Source organism: Onychomys torridus, chromosome X (assembly GCF_903995425.1).
Source record: "Onychomys torridus chromosome X, mOncTor1.1, whole genome shotgun sequence".
Taxonomy (NCBI): domain Eukaryota; kingdom Metazoa; phylum Chordata; class Mammalia; order Rodentia; family Cricetidae; genus Onychomys; species Onychomys torridus.
Window position 1 is genome coordinate 52,152,201 of NC_050466.1, and position 16,309 is coordinate 52,168,509.

At 41.4% G+C, this 16,309-nt stretch overlaps 1 protein-coding gene across 1 annotated transcript; it reads right to left on the reverse strand.

The window, feature by feature from the left end:
* Positions 1–275: 275 nt before the first annotated feature.
* Positions 276–11,219, reverse strand: Tex28 (testis expressed 28). Its single transcript, XM_036174077.1, has 4 exons — positions 11,208–11,219; positions 8,844–9,526; positions 1,463–1,598; positions 276–632 (listed from the first exon to the last, which is right to left on the reverse strand). The coding sequence occupies exons 1-4, from the start codon at positions 11,217–11,219 to the stop codon at positions 276–278; spliced, it is 1,188 nt and encodes a 395-aa protein (XP_036029970.1).
* Between the last annotated feature and the right edge of the window lie 5,090 nt (positions 11,220–16,309).

The window sequence follows — 16,309 nt, forward strand, 5'->3', positions numbered from 1 at the left end:
CCTGGAGAGAGTACAATGTAGACAAAGAGACCAGAACATATGATTTCTTTCATTTTTAATCCAATCCCCATGTCTATAGATATTATGAAAAGATCATGGAAAATTGGAAGGAGAAGGCAAGTTGTCATCTGCATACATCTCACTGGGCTGGTGGTTACAGAATTAAGAAAATGAGGACAACAGAGTAGCTCTCTAGGGAAGGCTTACTAGATGCACTCAACATCTGGAAAGAGGGAAGAAATGAACAAATTCAGGTGGTTGAGACTCCTTGTCCTTCAGTGTTCATCTAATAGAGGCTTAGCATCCTTGAAGTCTGGTCTCCACTTAAAGGGAACCCAGGCCTGCCAGTCCATGATGGAGATGATATGCCACTTCTGCCAGACCAAAATTCCAAGGCCAATCAACACAAATATAGTGAATGTGTGCAGGCGTGAGTTGAGTAGGGGCAAGGGGCAAGAACACAAGGTAGAGACCAAGACCAAGAGGATAGTGGTCAGTGTAAGAAGTAGGCTTATGAATCTGAACAAAAAGTCCTTGGGACGGGTTCTGATGCTGGCCATCATCTCCAATTGGGTAGCTTGCTGTAGAGTTTCTAGCTTGGCTATTCTGCTCTTGAAAGTCTCCATTACATCCTGTAGGTAACAAACACATATACTCACCAGATGTCAGAACATAAATGTGTTTATCTAATTTAGTAATTTATTTGCTTAGGGGTGTTCAAGAAATACTGTTGAGATAAAAAAAAAAATTGTTTTATTTGTTTGTTTGTTTGTTTGTTTGTTTGTGACAAGATCTCACTGTATTGTTCCAGCTGACCTGAATTTTGCTATGAAGACGAGGCTGTTCTCAAACTTAGAGATCTGCTTGCCTCTTCCTCCCAAGTCCTGGGATTAAAGTCCTGAACCATCACACCTGATGAGTTGAATCTCTTAGGAGAGATAGGAAGAACTTCTAGGACATTCACAGTAGAGACAAGACAGTTGTGGGATGCTGGGCTAATGGGTCCTGGTCCTTATCTACTGCTGAGACTGAGGACCTAGGTGGGAAAGGGATAATCAGGGACAGGAGTAGGAGCTATGAGTGTGGCAAGGACTAAGCGGCAGGAAGGTAGACCCAAAGAAAGGGTTCCCAGAAGCTTTCCCTTTATTAGCAATGCAAACACCTCAGCATCCCTTGGGCTTGTCAGGCTTTACCCCTGATCTGTAGCTCACAGACTCTAGCTATGGCTCAGTGATTGCCCCGACAGGATGAGAAACACAGTCCAAAGTTCACAAAGCAGCTTGGTAAGGAGTGGAGCTTACACAGACAGGCAAGGTAAACACTGTTGGTTCTAAAGCACCATCAGGTAGTCACAGCTACAAGATCTTCTCTTGTCTTGGCTTGGGAGCATACAGATAGATTCACTCATTACCCACCCACCCCCCCCCCCCCCCCACCAGCCCTTCCTCCCTGAGGCCCTCACCCATATTTCCTTGGCTCTTTCATAGGACAAATAGGCCATTTTCTCTTCAGTGCATGCCAAATGCTGTTTGAGGTGGCAAATCTCATCCAGGTATCTCTGCAAGTGATCATTCACCTGTTCTTCCATCAGTGATTGTCTAGAAAGCAAGAAGGAAAGTAATATTCCCTCTGTAGCTTACTCAGAGCTCATGCTGGCACCTTGCGCTAGATTTACTACCCCCACCCCCACCATACCCTCACTAGAATGTAGTCAAAGATGGCTGCCTTCTCTACTTCTGCCTGGGAATACTTACATTGATAGACAGTATTTACAATTACTGTCTAGTAAAAGTCTTACCAAATGTGCCATAGACTAGAAAGTGTAGGAAAAAAATGTTGTTTTTCAAGACAGGGTTTCTCTGTGTCATTTTGGTGCCTGTCCTGGAACTCGCTCTGGAGACCAGGCTGGCCTCAAACTCACAGAGATCTGCCTGGCTCTGCCTCCTGAGTGCTGGGATTAAAGGCATGTGCCACCACCGCCCAGCGAAAAGAAAATTTAAGCTATCTGTACATGCTATCAAATCCCCCAAATATTCCTAGGAGCAGTGTTGAAGTTGCAGTAGTTACTCCATAAATCTATCTCTATTATAGAGCATGGAAAGTCACAAAAGACCACACTAAGTAAAATTCCATTTGTATGCAATGTCCATAAACACAAACAGATGAGTGGATGACAGGGGCTGAGAATCAGGATGAAAAGAGTGACTGCTAATAGGGTTTATTTTTTTCAAGGACGATAAAAATGGAGATTAGACAGTGGTGCTACTAGCTTACTGGAATGGAGTAGAGGTCAAGGCCATTGGGGCCTGAGAGTCCAAATTGTCTAATGGGATTCTTGCCCTTTCAGCCCTGTCTGGCTCTGAATAATACCCCTGCCAGACTGTGCTACCTCTACTTACCCCATAAAGGGGTTCCATGTCAATTGGCAGCAGATTAATCAATCCAACCTTCTCCATTCTCTCTCCACACTTATTACAGTCTTAGATGTTCCAATCATCAACTGGTGCCTACTGTGATTTCTTTGAGAAATCCAGAGTTTCATGAAGCAAAGCTAGCAACATCTTGAGGCAGTGTGAGGAAGAATGAGCTGCAGAACTTGGGTGAAACATTCCCACTTGTAAAGGTCATATAAAGTAGGAGAAATCAGCAAAAGAACAAGAATAAAACCAAGGGATTCACAGAAAGAACAGCATTTAAAAAGCAGGGCTGAAAGCGAGTAAAATTACACACAGCATCATCACAGCGAAATCTTTGAACACCAAAACAGAACAAGTTCCAAGATAGTCAAGGCTACAAAGAGAAACCCTATTTCCAAACAAAACCCTATAAACTCAAAAAAAGAGCTAGAGGAAAATAAAAATATCCTATTCAAAGCATCACCATCAAAATAGCAGCAGCTGGTGGACCAGCCTGGCTCTATCTTAAGATTAGAAACCATCTTATTACAAGATCAAAATATGTTCATCACTGTTTTCTGTAAAACTTAAGTTTGACCCTGTCTTGACCCATTTTCTGGAATTTGACATGTTCCACACTCCATACCCTGACCATACTCTGAACTCCTCCCTGATAAGACGTTCTGCCAAATAATTTTGAGATGTTCTGACAAGTTCCTGTGACCAAAAACCTTTGGAAACTCCCTAGCCTTAAAGTTTTTGAACTTATAAGCCCCATTTTCTCCTATGTTCAATGCTATCCTCTTAACCATTGCTTTAGGAAAATAGCCCTGTCTAACAGAAAATAAAGGTTGTTTAATTTGACCAAAATTTTTTCAGTGGTCTTTACTCTCATTTAGTGGTATTAGCACAGCCTTTTCAACACAAACAAGAGAAGCCAGAATTGATTGTTTTCCAAATGCATCATATTTCAAAGAAATAAATGCTAATCCAGACTTCTGTGACCAGCAAAGATATCCTATAGAAATAAAATGACTCTGCAGGTAAAGACAATTGCTACCAAGTTTAACCACTCAAATTCAAGGGAACAGGAAATGAAAAGAGAGGAGAGGAGGGCATAGGGGTGGAGAGGAAAAATAGAGAAATGAAGAGTCATTTGAAGAATCCATCCTTGAAGATGTGGCCACAAATTAAGGTATATAGCAGCCATCAGGAACCAGAGAAGACAGTGCAACCTTGCCTGGTAAAACTAATTTTAGATGTCTAGTCTCTAAAACTGTGAGAGAATAAATTCAGGTTATTTCAAGCCACCAAGTTTGAGTATTATGTGATGGCAACAAAAGGAAATCAAGGTAGGCAGGGTGCTATTGCCATCTGGTATGTAGAAGCCACATGTAGTATCAATGATCTTACAGTGCCAGAGAGGTCTAAAGGTCAGGGGCTGGCTCCCTGCTACTTCCAGTCAGTACTCCTCACCTATGAGTAATCAATCTCTTCTGCTTCCTGCTAAATTTTAGTTTCATCTTCTCCTTAGGAATTCCCTGACACAATAACTCTAACATCTCCTAGAGAGTGACTATTTTAGCTTATGTCCACTCTTGTTTTTGTTTTGTTTCATTTTGAGTTACCCAGCTGGTCTCAAAGTCATAGTGATTATCTTGCTTGTACCTGAGTTCTAGGATTACAGATGTGTACAACCACACCTGGCTTAGGGCCACTCTTAACAGATACCTTAAAACCAAATTAGAAGGGGTAAAACAACTACAATGATAAACATTCTGGTAGCTGTAGCTGCGTGTAGCGTGTAGTGTAATCTCAGCACTTAAGAGGTAGTGGTGGAGGACCAGGAACTCAAGATCATCTTCAGCTACATAACAAGTTTGGGGCCAGTGAAATCCTGTCAGTAAAAAAAAAAAAAAAAAAAAAAAAAAAAAATTACATCTGAGTACAGATTTAACTTTGTTAAATGTTAAAGGATTTTCAGTTTTAAAAATCTTAGTAGGTGCTGGAGAGATGCTTCAATTGTTAGGAGCACTGGCTGCTCTTCCAGAGGACCCATGTCCAAACTGCCAGTACCCACATGGTGGTTAACAACCTAGTTCCAGGGGATCTGATGCCCTCTTCTAGCCTCCATGCCCACTGCATGTGGTGTACAGACATACATGCAGGCAAAACATCCATACACATAAAAATTTTTTAAAGAAAAAGAAAGCCAGTGGAGCATAATTCTTCAAGCAAGCCAATGAGCAACCTTCTTTCATGGTTTCTGCATTAAACTACTGTTTGCGTTCCTGCCCTGACTTTCCTCAATGACGGACTGTGTGTGACCTGGAAATGTAAGCCAAATAAATTCTTTCTTCCTCTAGGGTAGTTTTGGTTAGAGTGGTTTTTTTTTTTTTTTCAGTTTTTTGGGGGGTTGGTTTTGGTTTTATTGTTTTTGTTTTTTTTCCCAACGGAGTGTTTGTTTGTTTGTTTGTTTTGTTTTTTCAAGACAGGGTTTCTCTGTGTAGCTTTGAGCCTTTTCTGGAACTCATTTTGTAGACAAGGCTGGCCTCGAACTCACAGAGATCCACCTGCCTCTGCCTCCCGAGTGCTGGGACTAAAGGCGTTCATCACCACCGCACGGCTGTTTTTTGTTTTGTTTTGTTTTGTTTTGTTTTGTTTTGTTTTTTATAGCAACAGAAAATAAATTAGAACACAGGATCTATCACTGAACCTAGAACTCATTGATTTTGTAACACTACCTGGCCACTAATCCCTAGTGATTCTTCTGTCTCTGTTCCCCCAATACTGGGGTTACAGGAGTGCACCACCATTCCTGGATTTTTATCTGAGTGCTGAGGGTCTGAACTTAGGCATTCATACTTGAACAGTACTTTACCCACTGAGCCATCTCACTAGCCCATAAAATAAACAATGTCATTCATCTTTTATATGAAAGTATGAAAGACCCACATAGCCAAAGCAATCTTGATCAAAAAGAATAATGTTGAAGGTATCACCACACTTGATTATAATTCATGCACTACAGAGCTATAGTTAAAAAAAAAAACAGCATGGTACCCACATAGAATAGATATATAGATCAATGGAATAGGATAAAAGACCCAGACAAAATTCAGCATTAAAAGAAGAAGAAGGAGGAGAAGGAGGAGGAGGAGGAGGAGGAGGAGGAGGAGGAGGAGGAGGAGAAGAAGAAGAAGAAGAAGAAGAAGAAGAAGAAGAAGAAGAAGAAGAAGAAGAAAGTCAAGATCATGATGGGGAAACCAACAGAGACAGCTGACCAGTGCTAGTTGGAGCTCACTGATTCTGGACTGACAGCTCGGGAACCTACATGGGACCAAACTAGGCCCGCTGAATGTGGGTGACAGTTTGACAGTTGTGTGGCTTGATCTGTTTGTGGGGTCCCTGGCAGCAGGACCAGGACTTATCCCAGGTACATGAACTGGCTTTTTGGAGCCCATTCCCTGTGGTGGGATACCTTGCTCAGCCTTGATACAATGGGGAGAGGCTAGGCTCTCCTTCAACTTGGTATGCCAGACTTTGTTGACTACCATGGGAGGCCTTACCCACTCTGAGGAGGTGATGGGGGTAAAGTGGGAGAGAGGTGAGGAGGCGGGAGAAGGGGAGGGAGGGAGAACTGGGGTTGGTATGTAAAATGAAAACAATTTTAATAAATAAATAAATATAATTTTTTAAATGCATGCAGTTGTAGACATCTAATTTTTGACAAAATGCAAATATATACATATATATATATATTAGAGAAAAAGAGCCTCTTCAACAAATGGTGGTGTGAAAATTAGAATAATGAAACTAGGTTCTTATCTCTCACCCAGTTAAAAAAATCAATCTCAAATGGATCAAAAATCACAATGTAAGACTTGAAACTACAAAAGGAAAGGATAAAGAAAATTCTTTAAAATATAGGCATAGTCAAGGTTTTTCTGAAGACCGTAATAACTCTGTAAATAATAAACAAATAACTGACAAATGGGACTTCTTAAAATTAAAAAGCTTCTATACAGCAAAAGAAAGAGTAATTGTCTCCTCCTGCCTCAACTAAATTGCCCGGCTCTGCTGACTCTTCATGGGAGACCTTGCCTTGGAAGAGGCAGGAAAGGGAGGTGGGTTGGAAGGCAATGCTGGGGGGTGGGAGGAGGGAGGACAGGGGAATCTGTGGTTGATATGTAAAATGAATAGAAAATCTCTTAATAAAGAAAACCTACAAAAATTGTTAGGTAATTGTTTTCAGAATATAATCTCATAATCCGAATAAATTTAAATAAGACATAAAAAATGAAAGAGTAATTGAATGAAGAGATAGCCTATAGAATGGGAAATCTTTGCTAGATATACATCTGACAGATGATTAATATCTGCAATATACTCCAGGCAGTGATGGCACACGCCTTTAGTCCCAGCACTTGGGAGGCAGAAGCAGGTGGATCTCTGTGAGTTTGAGGCCAGCCTGGGCTACTGAAAGTTCCAGGAAAGGCACAAAACTACACAGAGAAACCCTGTCTGGAAAAAAAAAATCTGCAATATACAATGACTTTTTTGTTTTGTTTTGTTTTGTTTTTTGAGACAGGGTTTAATTGTGTAGCTCTGGCTATCCTGGAACTCGCTCTGTAGACCAGGCTGGCCTCTAACTCTCAGAGATCCACCTGCCTTTGCCTCCCAAGTGCTAGAATTAAAGGTGTGCACCACCATTGCCCAGCCTACAATAATTTTTTTAAAAAAACTTAAAAGAAATCTTTCTTTCTTTTGGGGCTGGTTAGCAAGCACTTTCCTGTTGGATCTCTGGGACCTACATTGTGAAAGGAGAGAACCAACTTTTGCAAATTGTCCTCTGACCTCCGCATGTGTGCTATACACACATGCACACACACACATACACAATGCATAAATGTAAAATACTAAAATAAAAACAATTCAATAAGTTGGTTAATGAAATTAACAGATGGTTCTCAAAAGATGAAACATAAACTGCCAACAAACATATACAAAATGTTCCTCCTCTATGCAAATCAGAAGTACACTGCAACTCTCGAATGGCTGTCAGAAAGACAAAACAAATAACAAATGCTGGTCATGATGTGGACAAAAAGGACTCCTTTTATACTACTGGTTGGAATGTAAACTAGTCCCAGCTTCTACAGAGACCATCAGTATGGAGGGTTTAAAAAAAAAAAACAAAACTAAAAACTGGACTGTAGTTGGTGCACACCTTTAATCCCAGCACTCGGGAGGCAGAGGCAGATGGATCTCTGTGAGTTCAAGGCTAGCCTAGGCTAAAGATCCAGTTCCAGGACAGCCAAGGCTACATAGAGAAACCCTGTCTCAAAAAGCCAAAGAAAATAAAAATTTTAAAAACCCAAAAATGCATAAAATCATGTATGTATATGTGAAATGAAAGTAGAAACAAAATTGTCTATGAATATACACAATGAAAGTAATAATAGTAATGAAACCTGTATTTCTCAGTGGCTAGCTTACTTAATGATAGGCTTCTTTATGATGCTCACTAATTTCTCCTTACAGAGACTTAAAATGCATGAATGCTCCTAGGAATCTCTGGGAAAACCCAAGACAATGGTTCCCATTTTCGTTTTCTTCCTTGTATATATAGGTACTAAAATGACTGCAGAGTCCTTATTTTCATGAATATTCTAAAACTCTTGGATTACTGAAGCAACCCCATTCTTCTCTTCCTAGGCTGTTGAGTGTATTTGTATTAATTTATCATTGATTATGCTGACTGTGACATGAGAGTGATCAAGGTACCCAAGGCTGGTAGGGAACCAGAGAAGGAGTGCAACGGAAGTGGAATGGATCCATTGAGAGACTAGATTTATGTTTTGTTGTTTGTTGTTGTTTTGAGACAAGGTCCCACTGTGTGTTGAAGGCTGATCTTGAAATCACTACACAGCGAATACCTAGCTTGCCTCTTTTTTAAGTTGTTGGACCCCTGTTTTGTCTTAGAGGAAAAAAATGAATTCAAGACACAGCATACTGAAGAGAAAGAACTCACAAAAGGTAGTCACTTTCAAACTGAATATCCAATACATCCAGTGCTTGCATTGTACTCCAGTTCGGACTTGAGTCCAGACAAACTTTCCTAGCAAATGGGACCTAGGGGACATTACCTTTCTAATGCTAGCAGAATGCCAGGCTCCCAGTGCACCTGGATGCCTCTGTTGTTCCATTGCTACAGCCTATCTAACCAGCAAGGGGTAAAGGCTGGTGTGAGGCAGCAGGAAAAGAACCACTCATTCCACTGGAGGTAACAGCCACCAAAGAGAAGCGCAGACCTGTTCTTCTCACCAGCCTTCACTCTGACTCTGTCCCTGGCTCCTTCTCAACCTTTCATAGGTGGATCTCAAATTGTATCTCTTGACTGCTTCTTATCTTGGAAGGCAGGGTGTATAAAGGGGCTTTCCTCACCTGGTTTTCTTTTCCTGGAGGGACTCTAGTATCTCCCGCACATCAGTCACATGTCTTTCCTTGAGGCTTTGATGGGAGACCTGAAGACCAACATGAACCTTCTTGGCTTCTGCCAGTTCTTCCTTCATCTTCTGCAATAGCAGCTTTTGTTGCTGGGCCACATACTTTTTGTCTGGGAATTTACTCTGTTGCAAGACTGACAAGTGACCTTCCAGAGTGTAGGGCCTAGCTATGTTAATGGGCAGGCTATCTTCCCCACCTGGCTTATGACTGTCCATACCACTGCCCACTTTCAGCACTGAGCTTGTAGGGCTGCAGCCCTCTTCCAACTCCTTCAGCTGCACGTGACACTGATAGAGCTTTCGTTCTATGTGAGCAATAGTGGCAGAGGTGCGCTGGTTCACCCTCTCAAAGGCCTGTCGGATATGTGGGGCCTGGTGTCGGTCAGCTTTGGATATCAGCTTGAGGTAGCTCATGGTATTCTCATCCCTACTGGCCTTCTCCACTCTCAGTTGCTCTGAGAGGTAGAAGATTCGATGTTTGACACCTTCCCTCACGTTCCGGGCAAGCTCGCCATCTGAGAAGCTGGTGTGACTGCTAGGGCAATCCTCATGGGAGGACAGGGACCTGTAGGAAGGCACATTGGTGGGGAGGGTTGCACTTGAGCTCTTGGTGCTTTCTACCTGCATTGGGAAACAACAAAACATGCAACAGGTGCCCTGTGAGCTTCAAATATATGAATTCACTTCAGAAAAATACATGTGTGCATAGACAGTGATGTGTACAAGGTTTGTGTATTCAAGATAGGCCCAACACAGACTCCTTACTTTTCAACACCTAACTCCTTGCTGGTACCCTACTACAAATCTCAGATGGGTATAATCTGCCCTCTACATCTGCCTCACCTGGCCTTGAACTTCCTATTATTTCTTCCAAGAATTATCAGTTATGTCTCTCGCTTATTAGGGCCTATTCTTACAAAGTAGCAGTAAACTTATTCCCATTAATCCATATGGCTTCCTGTGAAAGACAAACATGGTATGTACTCACTCATAATGGATACTAGATGTAAAACAAAGATGACTAGACTGCTACTCACAACTCCAGGGAGGCTACCTAGAAAACAGGATCCTAAGAAGGACACAAGGATCGCCCAATGACAGAGAAATGGATGAGATCTACATGAACAACCTGGGGGTGAGGGGGTAATGGAGGGCAAGGGTCAGGGGAGAGAGAGCTTAGGGGAGTGGGAGGTACCAGCTAGATCAGGAGCAGAGTGGGAGAATGGGGAGGGAGATATCATGATGAATGAAGACCCCATGGGAAAAGGAAGAAGCAGAGTGCTAGAGAGGTCCCCAGAAATCTACAAAGATACCTCCACTGTAGACTACTGGCAATGGTTGAGAGAGTGCCTGCGCTGACCTGCTCTGGTGATCGGATGGCCGAACACCTGGCTGTCATGATAGAACTCTCATCCAGTGTCTGATGGAAGCAGATGCTGTGTTGCTACTTCTGGGGAGATGATAGGTAGAGAAATTTCTATGCTAACAGGCTTATCCATTCATGAAATCACTTGTCCCATACATGATTTCCTAAGCATTAATGAGACAAAACAGGCAGGAAGTCAAATGAGAGCACTACAAAGGAAATAAACTACATCCTTGAGAAATATGAAGGAATCTTACAAGCATAATGTTGAACAGAAAACTTCACATTGTACCTGGTTTTGTTTGGATAAATTTTAAAAGCACACAAAATGCAGTAATATTTATAGGAAAGTCTACATAGATGACAAACTATAAAGGCAAAGCCTAGTCATGTGTTGTATAAGCATCAGGAAGAAGATTTCCCTGAAGGGGGTTGTGACTGTAATGGAGGTAGAGACTGTGGTGCATGGTCTGGAATAGCAGTTACTTATCCTTATTTCTTAAGATACATGTTTATAGTTCCTGCACCATTATGAGCATATTCCAGATTCTGCAATTTTAAAAATGTTTTAAGTGTGTTCAATAGATGGATGTATTGGCAGATTTTATATGATTAGATAAAGCTGGTAAATAGTAAAACAGAGCTGAAAAAAAAGTATATGAAATCCAGCACGGAGGTATAAAGAAATAGAAACTTTTCAAAGTAGAAACGGAAGACAGGATGAGGAGTTCTAACAAAAATCTTCTCACTGTACCAGAGTGAGAAGATAGAATAAATATTTAAAGAGATAATCCATAAGAACTTTTTAGAACTAATGAAGGTCACAAATCCACATATTAAGAAGTTTAATAAATTCCAAGTAGAAAAAAAAAAAACTCAGAAATCGATCTGTATCAAGAGACAAGATATTAAAGCTAGAGGGGAAAAACATATTACCTTTAAAACCATGACTTTCAGACTGCAATCTGACTTCTTAATAGCATCAATAAAATCAAGAATATGGCTGAATAGTATCTTCAATACCATAAAAGATATACTGTTGGAGAAAAATAAATCAAGTCAGATTCAAAGAACTGGAACTTAAAATGTCTTCAGACTTCTCAGCACAACTAGAAGACAATGAAGAAATGCCTTCAAAGCTTGAAAGATAAATGATTTCCAACCTAGAATTTATTTTATAACAAAGCTATTATGTAAGTTAAGGACTCTTCTTTTCCCTTTTCCTTTGCCTCCTTTTCTGTTGTCTCCCCTACCTCTGCTTTCCTTCCTACCCTTTCTCATTCTAGGGATTGAACCCAGGGCCTCATATGAGGTAAAACTTGTTGCTCACATTCCCAATCCTAACTGTGAATGTACAGTGAAACATTTTCAGACATGAAAGAACTCAAATAGTTTACTTCTTCTATAATCTTTCTTCACATTTTTATGACACATACAGAGAACCACCACAATGAACAAGAGACTTAGGAAACAGGGTACTGGATGGAGGGATGGTGAGGGGAAAGAGGAAGTAGAGAAGCAAGCATCATTTTCTATTTCCCAGATGACAAAAGGAAAGCCTGTACTCATGACTGAGCAGCAGGCCAGGAAAGTAAATTAAAGGCTCATTTGGGGTTGGGGAGATGGCTCAGTGGGTAAACTGAGGGCCTGAGTTTCGATCTCCAACATCTGTAACCCTAGTGCTGGGGGTTGGAAACAGGAGAATACCAGTGACTCACTAGAATTGGTAAGTTCAGTGAAAGACCTCGTCTCAAAAAAAAAAAAAAAGAAAAGAAAGGAAAAGAAAAGAAAGGCAAGGCAAGGCAAGCAGGCAGGCAGGAAAGGAGAGGAGAGGAGGGGAGAGGAGAGGAGGAGAGGGGAGAGGAGAGGAGGAGAGGGGAGAGGAGAGGAGGAGAGGGGAGGGAAGAGGAGGGGAGGGGAAGGGAGGGAAGGAAAGGAAAAAGGAAAGGAAAGGAAAAAGAAAAAAAAAGGAAAGGAAAAGCCAGGCAGTGGTGGCACATGCCTTTAATTCCCAGCACTCGGGAGGCAGAGGCAGGAGGATCTCTGTGAGTTCGAGGCCAGCCTGGTCTACAGAGCGAGTTCCAGGAAAGGTACAAAGCTACACAGAGAAACCCTGTCTCGAAAAACAAAACAAAAAAAACAAAAAACAAAAAAAAGGAAAGGAAAAGGGAAAAAGAATAAAAAAAGGAAAGGAAAGGGGGAAGAAAAAGGAAAGGAAAGGAAAAGAAAGAGAGAAAAAGAAAGAAAGAGAGCGAAAGAGAGAGAAAGAAAAGATTGGCAGGGCTAGAGAGATGGTTCAATGTTTAAAAGCATGTGTTGCTCTTTTAGAGGACCAGGGTTCAGTTCCTAGCATCCACATGGTGGCTTACAAATATCCATAACTCTAGTTCCAGGGGATCTGATTCATTCTTCAGCCTTCCTCTGGTACCAGGCATACATATGGTGCTCATACATACAGGCAGGCAAAACATGCATATACATAAAATAAATATTAAATAAAAGTTACAAAAATGTAAGGTAGAGATAGAGGAAGACATCCTGACATCTACTTCTAGCCTGCACACATACATGCACACAAAGTTCCTTCAGAGAGCTACTGGGAATCAAGTGAGTACAACGCTAGACATCTTTTAACACATGTGTAGAAGGTTTTTACATATACAGTTGGTGGAAGTACTGAACTCAATACAGATAATAGAGAACAAACAGAGGGGAGTACAAATATTGACTCTAAGGAAAAGAAAATGTTATACAAGATAAATAAATAAATGAATGAATGAATAAATAAATAAATACATACATTACATTACATTACACCAATTATTCATTTGTGACTAGCATTCCCTTGGATTTGAAGATTTGACCGTGTAAACCCCAAGAAATGATGGACCTGAATTTACAGCAATCCACCTGCCTCTGCCTCCCATATGCTGGGATTAAAGGTGTGTACCACCATTCTAGGCTTATATTTATACCTTTTTTTAAAATTATAACTGCTTGGCCATTAGTTCAGGCTTATTACTGACTAGCTCTTACACATTTATACTTTTTAAAGATTTGACCATTCAAAACATAAAAATTACACAAAATTAAATTCTCAGTATTCAAACTGAGCAGTGGTAACACACGCTTTTAATCCCAGCACTCATGAGGCAGAGGCAGGCAAATCTGAGTTTGAGGCCAGTCTGGTCTACAGAGCTAGTTCCAGGATGGCCAGAGCTATACAAAGAAAAGAAAATCAAGAAAGAAACATCAGTATTCATAAAAAAAAAATTATTTGCCCAGAGCCACATTTATTAACTTCCCCACCACCTAAGGCTCCTAAATTTTCTACAAATGCTATTTGACCATTTATAGAAAACTTTGTTGACCTATGCTTAAAATAGTTCATATATACCTTTGACAAATGAAGGAACTAAATAATTCCTCAAGGAGCAAGTTATAAATATGGAGAATAAAAATTTGCTCATAACTTTTTCTGGGGGAATTTTATAGACACAATATAAAACTCAAAATTAAAGGGAAATTGTTGGTGTACAAAAAATTAAAAGGGAGGCAGCTATGCTCACCACTATACCACCAACGCTGGATCAAGAACAGAGAGGGAGAACAAGGAATAACAGACCATGATAAATGAAGACCACATGAGACCAGGAATAGGCAGAGTGCTGGAGAGGTCCCCAGAAATCCACAATGATATATCCTCTGTATTCTGCTGGCAATGGTCGAGAGAAAGCCTGATCTGACCTAGTCTGGTGATCAGATGGCCAAACACCCTAACAATCGTCTTGGAACTCTCATCCAATAACTGATGGAAGTGGATGCAGAGAACCTCAGCCAGGCCCCAGCTGGAGCTCCAGGAGTCCAATTGTCAAGAAAGAGGAGGGAGTGTAAGAGTGTGAATTGTTGAGACCAAGATTGGAAAAAGCACAGGGACAAATAGCCAAACGAATGGAAGCACATGAATTATGAACCAAAGGCTGTGGAGCCCCTAGCTAGATCAGGCCCTCTGGATAAGTGAGACAATTGAATAGCTTGAACTGTTTGGGAGGCACCCAGGCTGTGGGACCCAGACCTGTCCTTAGTGCATGAGCTGGCTGTTTGGAACCTGGGTCTTACACAGGGACACTTTGCTCAGTCTGGAAGGAGGGGACTGGACCTGCCTGTACTGAATGCACCAGGTTTAAATGAATCCCCAGGGGTGTCTTGGCCCTGGAGGAGATGGGAATGGAGAGGAGGGGATGGGGGGAAGGTGGGGGTGGGGGTGGGAGGGGGGAGGACAGGGGAACCCATGGCTGATGTATAAAATTAAAACACATAATAATAATGAAAAAAATTAAAAGGGACTGGAGAGATGGTTCAGTGGATAATTACAAAAGCATGAGAACCTGATTTCAGATCATGGTGCCTATGTAAAACACTGGGAATGGCCATACTTGGACCTGTAGCCCCAGTGCTGTGGAAGAGTGGAAACAAGAGGATTGCTTGGGCTTGCTGGCCACCAATGTAGGGTCAGTGAAAGGCCCGGTATCAAAGAATAAGGTAGAGAGTGATAGAACAGGAAACTTGACAGCCTCCTATGGTCTTTGCATGTGTGCACTGCTGTATGCACACACATATGTATATACACCACACATACTACACACACACACACACACACACACACACACACACACAAATTAGTAACTAAAAAAGTGCTGGGGATGTTGTTCAGAGGGCCCACCTAGCACACCAAAGGCCCTGGGTTAGATCCCAGCATTGCTTAAAATGAGGTGATGGAGGTACACAGGCCTTTAATCCCAGCATCTCCAAAAAGGGGAAGCTGGAGGAACAAACTTCAAGCTCAACCTCCTCCTCAGCCAGCTTGAGACCACCTGGGCCACATTAGACCCTGTCTCAAATCAATATAAGAAAAGTTCAATCTAAATGTAAACAAACAAAATTACAAAACACAAAGCAAAATAAAACAAGAAAGAAAAGGAATGAAAGTTTCTTTGCTCTGGCCTGCTTCCTCTCCCGTGGAATTATACTTACTCTTAATAAACTGTCCCTGCTTCTGCTATTTAAAAAGCTAAGGGCTAGAGAGATGGCTCAGTGGCTAAAAGCACTGGCTGTTCTTCCAAAGCACCTGGGTTCAATTCCCAGCACCCACATAGCATCTCACAACCATCTGAAACTCCAGTTTCAGGGGATCCAATACCCTCATACATTCAGGCAAAACACCAATGCACATGAAATAAAAATGAGTAAATCATTAGGAAGGAAAGTAAAAAAAAAAAAAAAAAAACTAGTGTAACCTTGGTGGTTAAAAGTTCTTGCTTCAAAGCCAGACAACCTAACTTGGATCCTCAGAACTTATAGCAGAAAGAACCAACTACTGAAAATTGTCCTCTCACACCCACATATGCACACACACACACACACACACACACACACACACACACACACACACATACACACGCACACACTATACACATAGTAATAAATAGCCAGGCAAAGGTGAAATCCAGGACAGTGAAATCCAGGACAGGCACCAAAACTACACAGAATAACCCTCTCTAAAAACCAAAAAAAAAGTAATAATAATAATAATAAAAGTGTAAGCCAGGTGGTAGTGGCACATGCCTTTAATCCCAGTACTTGGGAGGCAGAGGCAGCCAGATCTCTGTGAGTTCAAGGCCAGCCTGGTCTACAGAGGACCTCCAAGACAGCCAGGACTGTTGCACAGAGAAACCCTGTCTCTAAAACCAAGTTAATAATAATAATAATAACAGTAAATCTTTGTAAATAAAAAATATAAAGAAGAAGCCTGGCCTAGTGGTACCTGTAATCCTAGCACTTGGGAAACTGAGACATGAAGATCTTCAGTTCCAAGCCAGCCTAGGCTACTGATACCAGGTCTTTAAAAAAATCCACAAGAAGAGCTATAAAAATGGCTCAATGGGTAAAGGTGCCTTCCATGCAAGCCTACAGACATGAGTTCAATCCCCTAAACCAGCAAAAAGGCAGAAGAGATCCAACTCCATAAAGTTGTCCTT

What these genes read in the sequence shown, in the direction of transcription:
- Tex28 (XM_036174077.1), bottom strand. An exon ending in CTCCAGGAAAAGAAAACCAG is followed by an intron (nt 1,599 to 8,843) that starts GTGAGGAAAGCC and finishes CTTGCTTTCTAG; the next exon opens with ACAATCACTGATGGAAGAAC. An exon ending in AAAGAGCCAAGGAAATATGG is followed by an intron (nt 633 to 1,462) that starts GTGAGGGCCTCA and finishes TGTTACCTACAG; the next exon opens with GATGTAATGGAGACTTTCAA.